Below are 9,313 nucleotides of genomic sequence, written 5' to 3'. Positions count from 1 at the left end.
ATGATATGGTGAGGTACTGTAGGCAAGTGGAGTTACAGCTCACTCTGCTGCCCCCACATGGACACGAGGAACGTCCCTGAAACCTGTGAGGTCAACAAGTGGAAGGTTTCAAACGGCTGAATTTAAATCCAGCTTTAGCTTGGCGACAGCTGGATTTGAAGTAAGAGGGCCCAACCACCTTCAAATCTCTGTATCTCGCACTGATGAGTCTTTTATCTCTGTCTTTTATTCCATAACCCAACTCAATGATACCAGTTATGTGCAGTAGTATGTAAATATTCAGTCTACCTCCGACCACAGTTGTTGCTTTATGCCCCATTAAGCTGAAGACTAATGTAAAGGTGAGGTAGAAATTCAAATTATTCAACATCTCATCATGATAAAACTATCGCAATTAAGACTGTAATTAATAAATGTAATGGTCAGTGAATGTTTTATATAGCATCTATGTTGACTGTGGCACACATACAGGAGGCTGGGATGATTGTAACATCTTTTAAGCTAGTGCATTCAACATTTTATGTAGGTTGTTTGTGTTATCTCTGCAACACAAACAAAATGTATGGTTTGTGTGGACAACTCGCATGAATAGACCCATAATAAACATACGTTTTGAGTTTAAAGCGCACAGTGCAATTACAAATACAAATTCAGTGATGAATACAATTTCTGTGCAGGCTTCCTGGTTTCCTGAAGTATTACAGCTGTTCAGTGACTGTCCACATCTGTACCATTTCTAGCCATCAGGCTGTGAGTTAATACCAGAGAATAAAAGCCAGAATGTGTGAGTTAAAGGGTCAAATCTCATAAAAACTCCTGCATGTTCAGTCATTAACTGTAACGACTGTGTAATGATTAGCAAACAACTAATCGGTATAATGACTGGAAATCCTTTACGGATATGTGCTGCAAGACTGAATTTTCTATTTCCCTGTTGGTAAAATAAAAAAAAAAAGGCAGAGGATCCAACCTGAAGGAACAGTTCAATATTTATTTAAAAGACACTGTGGATGAACAGCAATAACAACAAATGTGAGAAAAAAAATGAGGAGAAAACTTTTTCATGTGTGGGTGAAGGGAGGAAGCTTTCCAGTGCGTAGTTTTCTTTATATAAACTGCAGTGACCGCGCACGTCTAGTTGGTATCCGTGTGGTGTCACTGACTCTGGATCAGGTCTCCGGTCGAGCCTGCGACTGCGTCCCGTCCTCGCGCTCACAGCTCAGACTTCAGGAGCTTCTTCGCCTTCTGCATGTTGGTGGCCACTGAGGAAGAGGAAGAGTCGATCAGCCGATGTGTCCCCCGTAACACAGATCAGCATAAACTCACCATGTCTTAGCTTCAGTATACACAAATCCTCACACATTCTCCTGCTTGTCAAAGCGCTGGTTACTGAGTAAGCAAGTTTGCACACATTGTTAAGTATTATGTGAGTGTGTGTATGTGTCTGGCTATGAGTGTGGTTATTAGAGGAGGATGATTGTTATCTGTGTATTGTATGTGTAGCTATGTGTTTGAATGTGTGATGAGAGTGTATGTGCTGTTGGTCTCTATTGTGCACTTTATGATTTGGCGCTCCTGTTTCCCTGCTTTTATTAGTGCATTCTGTCAATTTTTTTTTTAAATATTATGGTTATTATGTCCTATTTCAATTAATCTTAATATTGTATCTGTTTAGCACTTTGCCTGCCCAGGGACTACAGGTGGAAATTAGCAATTGTTGCTATAACCTGGCTCAAAGCATCTCTTCTTGTTTTACAAGATTAATGTTTTTTGTGCATTGTCCCTGTTTTGAATAAATAAATTCATTCATTCATTCATATACTTACAGAGTTTGATGTCACTTGGTTCGTAGGCGTACATGCGGTTGGCATAGCGACCGGTGATGTCAGCCCTCACTGTCATCGTGGGGTCTGTGGAGACAGCAGAGGTCGGAGGTGAGGTCGGAGCTGTCTGTGATCGTGTGACCCTTTCACTGAGTGATACACTGGCTCTAAGCAGACTGGTTTGTTTACGTCAGGGGTGTCAAGCGTGTCAAATTACATAGAAGACAGAAGAGGCTTATACTTGTACCTCTTAACACTAAAACAAAGGGAAGAATTAAGAGTTCTTCTTTTTTAATAGGTTATTATGTTATTATTTTACTGATCCGGCCCACTTGAGATCAAATTGTGCTGTATGTAAACTAAAATAACTTTAACACCCCTGGTTTACATGCTAATGTTGCTAACGTTGGTCAGTGGCGATGACCATTATGAAGTAGCTTGTTAAGAGCCAGTTTATCATTATTGACAACATCACAGATATTTGTCTGTGTGTGATCAACCAGTCTGTTTAATGATAAATATCTGTGTTAATTTACAAATGATTACCAGAAACTTTGTAGATTTTACACACAGAACATGATGATGCTGATGCAGCATTATGGATTAAACTGCACCACAGTGTATTTGAAGTAACCTCGACCTTCACTATTTAGGCTACAGCACTGTTACTGCCTCAATCATGCACCCAATAATAATAATAATTGAATGATAATAACTTGGATTTCTTCATTATACTGTGTGATATACCCACAGCATTTTACTTTAAGTATTTTAAGTAGTAGTAGTAGTTCTATTGGTTAAAGTTGTGAGTACTTCCTCGTCCACTGGCTACCTCTGCTGCGACAGTGTCGTGGCTTTATTGACTGACACACACCATTAGCATACACTAAAAATACACTGACACTTCACTGGGTTTCCTGGAGGGAAATTAAACAGCAATAAAAACAGAGGTAATGTTGACACAGTAAATACTCACAAACGACTAAACAACCGTCATATCAAAGGTTAAGAGGTCACTTAAGAGATCCCTGGTGCACTGCAGTGCTAACCACTGTAGCCTACCACACGTTATCTCTTACCGACAAAGATGATCCTGGGAACGTACTGTCCATCGGGGGAGAGATGTTTGTCTGTGGTTTCATACTGTAGGAAAGAAAATAAAATAATGAAGCTCATAAGTAGTTATTATTATTATTAGAGATATTAAGTTCTCCATGGACACAACAAATCTGAATGATGAGCAATAAACTCCTGGTAAATAAAGGTTGTAGTTCTGGTCATGTGCCAATATTATAAGAGAGAAATATTGAAATTTAAATCTTATATTAGGCTTGAAGGGAAGAGCTTTAAAGCATCCTGTAACTTACCACAAGATTGAGGACAATGAAGTCCTCATCAAGAATTTTCTGGATCTCGTTGCTTTCAGAGAAAACCTTCCTCAGTGCTGCAGGAGAAACAAGTTATTTTTAGTCCTACATCAAAGACCAGGGCCCGGTTCACAACTGTACCAGGATACGAGAGGGTGACGTCACATCTGAGCAAACACACTACTGCTTGCTCTTCGAACAGGTTTGGCTCTTCGATCGCTGCGTGAGTTAAGTCAAATAAAACTCACCCTGGCTGTGTGGGCAGTCCTCCAGGTGGAACAGGACCATCATAGGCTTGTTCCTGAAACACAAAACACCTTCGCTTAGATTCAGTCATCAGATTCAGTGAAGGGTCAGATAGATTCAGAGTTATAGAACAGTTTCCCTACCTTGACCTGGACCAGTAGAGACCCTCCTCGTACGTCTGAGCCCACACCAGCTGGTCACCCCAACCTGGAGAAGACATGGACACTCACAGCTCAGTGACAGACTCTTGCTTTATCTGCAGTGTTTGTTACAAAGCGCCTAACTCTCAAGGTCATAAGGAGAAGTTCCTGTGACCCTCACTGACCTCGGGACAGAGTCTGAGGGATCCTCTTGCCGGTCTTTGGCGTGTATTTCCCAAAGGTGGAGGACACGGCCACCAGGACCAGGAGTAGGGACACCACAGCTTTGATCATCTTCACAGGCTTCCTGCATCGTGAGGATCAGAGCAAAAGGCAAAAAGGAGCCAAAATCACTAAACCTGAAATGTGCAAACTGTTTGATGATGAGATTAAAGAAACGTGAACTCAGGGAAACGATGTAGAGCTGCCTGCGACCTCTAGTGGTTCCTACAACAGAGGCTGTTTAACTGATTTAATATGACAACTGGCTAAATGTGACACGGTCCACATCTGGACTGTAACCGTGCACCTTAAACCCCGAGCCCGCAGGATACCAAGTTCCTATACACTAACAAGTAAAGAGTTGATTCGAAAAACCACACCACAGTCACGTCTTGGATAAACAGAACTGTTACTATGAAAGGAAATCACAGAAGTTACAACATCTGAACTGATGTTTAAATGAAGCTGAAGTAGCTGAAGTTTCATCCAATAACTGAAGACTCTCCTTTACTTTGATTTTTCTTAAAGACCAACTTTCTCCGTCTTTTTAACCCTTGTGGGTTTCTCCAAAAAGTTTTACCAGTGTAAATTAGATTTCAAAAAAAGAAACTTTCCTACAGAAATCAAAACCTTTAGCTGTAACACAGCCAAAATGATCAGCAAATCAAAAAAGAAAAATGGAAAAAAAAAGGTCCAAAAAAGGACCGAGAGGGTGGTAACTTTTTAAGATAACTTAAATAATCAGCTTCACTTTTCCTTTTTGGTAGAGAAAATGAAGATTTCAGCAGCCTGTGAGGAGGACGGGCTCTGTGTCTTACCTGTTCGGGTCTGCTCAGGTGAGAATGTGCAGTTCCAGTATGAGCTGTACCTCCACTCTCACCTGTCCCGTATTTAAGCACCTGTTCCCCCCCTCCGCACCTCCGGCCCCGCCCCCTCCTCCTCCTCCCCCTCCTCTTCCTCCTCGCTCCATCTTCTATAAGGATTTTGTTTGCGAACCAAACTCACCTGGAGAAACTGGTCAAATTGGTGTTTGTTTGTTTCTTGTTTGCTCTGTGCGTTTCCCTCTAAATGTCCAGGTGCGAGATCATTATCATCAACGTTATGGCAGCAATGAATTAGTTATTATCGCACTTGAGAAAACTTTTTTTTGCGCTCAGTTTTCTGCACATGTTCACATCACAGCGCGGGTTTAATCCTGTAACATGGATCATTTTACAGGCTGGACTGTGATAGAGAAGCATGGGCCGGAGGGGGGGATCAGGTGTGATACCTGTGATACGGGATGATATTGGCTCTGATCCAAGGACAGGTCAGCGTAAAAAGTGAGGAACACGACCGGATCGAGGCTGGATGATGATGATGATGATGATGATTAGTCTCTCTGTGATTGGCTCTCGATCTGAAGTGCAGGTGAAGGCGCCTTTCCTACTAAGTCAACACACTGATTCAAGTCCTAGAGATGGAGAGTAGATGCTGTCTGAGCGACTGAGACGCGGGTTTCACAAGCAGCCGTCAGCACTCAGCGGCCCAGAGGCGGATCCAGAGGGGGGGTGGGGGGGCTGGGGCAGGTGAAATCCTGTTTTCTCTGGGTTGGACTTTACGTTATAACACGCCTCTACTGAGTTTACCTTAATGTCTGATCGTTAGCGGATATGAACGAGTCCAAGCTGGGAGGGGTGTGGGTTTTATCTGAAGGCATCTCAACAGTCTCCTCCTGTGTCCTGCAGCAGGGGGGGGGGGGGGGTCGGGCTGCATCAATGGGGCTTTGTTCACTTCAGTCCTCAGCCCGGTCGGGACTGAATCAGTCCTTTCACTGCAGCTCCTGCTCCTGAACCAGGCACACTCACACATACTGCTGCCTCTCCTCTTCTTTCCATCAGCAGACAGATGCTTCTTTTTTTTTTTTTCAATTTACCTGCACAAGAGTAAAAAGCAAGAAAGAGCTGTAATGTTGTACATGCTGCATGTTTATATATGATGCATGCCTACATTTTTGGTTTTAAATGAAACCTATAACACATTAAGTAAAACCTTTTCTGGTAAAATAAAATTTAAAAAAACTGTGCCACACTTGCTCTTTTGTAAAATCACAAAGACTTTTATTGGTCACATACATGAGATCAGGTATGAAGAAGCATGCAGCTGGACCATGTGACTTGAAGAAAGAAAGAAAGAAAGAAAGAAAGAAAGAAAGAAAGAAAGAAAGAAAGAAAGAATTGCTGTCTCCAGCATCAAGAATTAACTTTAAAATCTTCTTGAAGTGTCCACATTTACGCTGGGTGAGCAATTTTCACCAGCTGCTGAAATGGACTTTGAGGTGAATTTGTAATGAATAAATTGTGTCTAATTGTAAAGTGTTGTCAGGATGGACATGTACAGCACAGCTATAATATAGTATGTATAGGGGTGTTACATTATACATGTAGCCTACAGATGAAGAAGGACTTAAACAGAGACAGATACAGGCTGCTGCTGCCGGTACAGTTCAGTTCAGTTCAGTTCAGTTCAACAGACAAACTGCTGCCACTCCTGTAGGGCAGTTGCTTAGCTACATCATGTACGACTTTCTCGAAGGAAGGAGGTCAAAAAGGGAGGTTGGGATGAGTCAGCATTAATTCACACCTTCCATATCCAATGACATTACAAAAAAGACAGACAATATAATACGAAAAACAATAGAGACTGATTTCAACACCACAGCTGTAACTATAATTGACACGTTGCTCTATTAATTACTTTAGGCTACTAATATTCATGCACCTTTATTTGTAGTGACTTCAGCTCAGATTTTTAGCTGTGTTTCCTCGGGATGCACCGCACTCTGAGCCCCTTGGTGTTGAAGACCACTCTGCCAGGTGCTGGACCCTCCCTGTTGCTGTACGCGCTTTGGGTATTGGGTAACAATAGAAAAGCGCTATATAAATGTAATCCATTATTATCATTATTATTATTATAATTAGTGTTGCCAGTCAGGAAACAACGACTGTGATGCCGTCTGTGGACTTTGTGATGGTATCAGAGCTAAACATCAAGGTGCTTTTATGTTAAAGGGATAGTTCAACATTTTGGCAAATTGGCCCATTGCCTTAATCCCTACAGTCTTAGCAGTAGGTTTGTTACCTTTATTTGTCGGTGCAAGCTATTTTTAGAACGGTTGAACTATCCATTTAACTTTAGTCTTTCTGTTTGCAATAGTTAACCTTCTTGTGGACACCATAGGGGTAACAGTAACAGACCGAGGCACATATAAGGTAAAATGTTCTGATCTTGGCCGTGATGTTTCAAACCAACACCTGATGAAGAGGTCAGTGGACAGACATCGTCATCATCTATTATGTGACTGAAACGTCATTCTTAGTCGACTAAACTCTTTGTCTTTGTCCACTGATAAAAACTGTGAGTTAGTAGGATTTTATTAGGTTATCGGCTCCTGATGATGCAGCTTTATTCCTCTTTTGTTTCTCAGTAATGTATCAATCTTGTGTCTCGTTGCCCTCCTATGACATTTCGATGCAGTGTGTGGTGATGCTGCCTCGTATCCAGGATGTGGGAGCTGCTTAGTGCTGAGGTGTCCTTAACCCTCCATACAAACTTTCACTGCATGTCTTTCTCCCTCTCTCCGTCACTGTGTTTAGTCACAGCACCACGGTCAATATTTGAACTAAAGGGCAGGGTTAAAGGCCGCTCCTTTTAACACTTCACATTCACCAGCTGCATTCAGCCCTGCCCTGATAACACGGATCTGACACACACACACACACACACATACGTACATACATACTACTAGAGTAGGATGTACTGTAACTTCATGGTCTAAAAGTGAAGCACAATGCAGCAGTCAAGATAAAGCTGGAAAATACCAACACACACATTGTGTTAACTAATTCCACAGCCTTTCCCTAAGCACGTCCCTGCTTCAGCTCTGGATTTTGGCAGAGTTTTCATAAGACAATAGTTTCCAGCTTGTGTTGAGATACAATGTGTTTCATCACCAGTCAGTGTATAATGACCTAACGTGTAAATCTCACAGTAGTTCAGCAGGAATTGTGCTTCAATCACTTTCATCAACTTTTCTGACGTATGAGCGCTGACGTATGAGCAGCCTTAAGTAGTTTCCAGGCACTTACTGTACAGTAATGTACACTCTCTGTTATAATGTACCTGAACGTTTCTATGTTTCCCACTCCAGAGCCTCATTGTGAGCAGCTTATGTGCCGAAATAGCTCAGTTGGGAGAGCGTTAGACTGAAGGTCTAAAGGTCCCTGGTTCGATCCCGGGTTTCGGCAGAGAACAGTGAAGTGTTTCCACAGGATAATATCCTGATGGTTAGATCACAGGTTATCACAGGTTATGATAACCTGTTACAGGTAATGTTAGTCCTTGTTCTGTGGATACAACAAAGACTATCAGGCAGAGCCAAGTGCTTCATCCAGACTCTAACTCTTCTGCTTAAAAAAATCGCACCTAAAAATTTCCATTTTCTCCTCTATGTCTCATGAAACTTCTGTTTTTCATATTTCTAATATCATACCAGGCGTGGAAATGTAGTGTAGCAATAGAGACAGCATCCTGTATTGATTTAGTAAGTGACAGTGTGATTTGTTTTTAAAAACAGGTCGACCCAGTATTATTATTAGTTTTTTCTTAATGTGAAATCATGTTTTAGGCAATTCCTGTGTAATTACTGTGTAATGACTGTGTAATAACGCACATAGCTGGGCCCAAGGCCACACAGCCTCAGTGCACTCCAAGGGAGGCTGAATTATGAGCCATGGACAGGAAAGAAATTCTATGTTTGGCACTCCAGAGCCTCCATACAGACAGTTTTCATGCCGAAATAGCTCAGTTGGGAGAGCGTTAGACTGAAGATCTAAAGGTCCCTGGTTCGATCCCGGGTTTCGGCAGATAACAGTGTAGTGTTTTCATAAGACAAATACTGTGATGGTCTCTGTCTGTTATGAACTCCCTGTTCTGTGTGGATACAACAGAGACTCCAGTGGGGGAAGCATGAACTACTGTTTCCTATAATATCCACTCTCTGATTAATGTGCTCACTGAACATTTTACCAAAAGGTTTCCATGTGTGGCACTTCAAATATCTTCTGCTTAAAAAAATCTCACCTAAAAAATTCCATTTTCTCCTCTATGTCTCATCAAACTTTTGTTTTTCTTATTTCTAATGTCATACCAGGCGTGGAAATGTAGTGTAACAATAGAGACAGCATCCTGTATTGATTTAGTAAGTGACAGTGTGATTTATCCAGTCTCCAACTCTACTGCTTAAAAAAATTACCTGAAAATGTAAATTTTCTCCTCTATGTCTCATGAAACTTTTATTTTTCTTATTTCTAATGTGGCATGTGTAGTGTAGAGACAGCATCCTGTATTATTATCAGTTTTTCATTACCAGTATGTGAAATCATGTTTTAGGCAATTCCTGTGTAATTACTGTGTTATGACTGTGTAATAACACACGTTGCGGAGCCCAAGGCCACACGGCCTCAGTGCACTCCAG

The 9,313-nt window shown here is 41.6% G+C and overlaps 2 protein-coding genes and 1 non-coding gene across 3 annotated transcripts in view; 1 reads left to right on the top strand and 2 right to left on the bottom strand.

The window, feature by feature from the left end:
* Positions 1–6,295, bottom strand: part of ssr2 (signal sequence receptor, beta) — a 61,478-nt gene extending 55,183 nt beyond the window's left edge. Inside the window, exon 1 of the mRNA XM_085791118.1 lies at positions 6,281–6,295. The gene's annotated coding sequence lies outside the window, so the exon portion shown is untranslated. The remainder of the gene's footprint in view (positions 1–6,280) is intronic.
* agr2 (anterior gradient 2) lies at positions 972–4,676 on the bottom strand. Its single transcript, XM_085791105.1, has 8 exons — positions 4,617–4,676; positions 3,762–3,883; positions 3,580–3,643; positions 3,439–3,491; positions 3,191–3,267; positions 2,903–2,966; positions 1,827–1,910; positions 972–1,262 (listed from the first exon to the last, which is right to left on the bottom strand). Exons 2-8 carry the CDS (start codon positions 3,868–3,870, stop codon positions 1,213–1,215), a joined length of 501 nt encoding a protein of 166 aa, XP_085647231.1. The 5' UTR covers positions 3,871–3,883; positions 4,617–4,676; the 3' UTR covers positions 972–1,212.
* Positions 6,296–8,629: 2,334 nt separating the features above from the next.
* On the top strand, positions 8,630–8,702 carry trnaf-gaa (transfer RNA phenylalanine (anticodon GAA)). Its single transcript has one exon. It is a non-coding gene; the product is annotated as a tRNA-Phe (tRNA).
* The last annotated feature ends 611 nt before the right edge of the window (positions 8,703–9,313 follow it).

Source organism: Trachurus japonicus, chromosome 11, assembly GCF_045865225.1.
Source record: "Trachurus japonicus isolate A0001 chromosome 11, Traja_1.0".
Lineage (NCBI taxonomy): Eukaryota > Metazoa > Chordata > Actinopteri > Carangiformes > Carangidae > Trachurus > Trachurus japonicus.
Note: the sequence above shows the minus strand (reverse complement) of the source record. Positions and strands in the feature narration are given on the sequence as shown.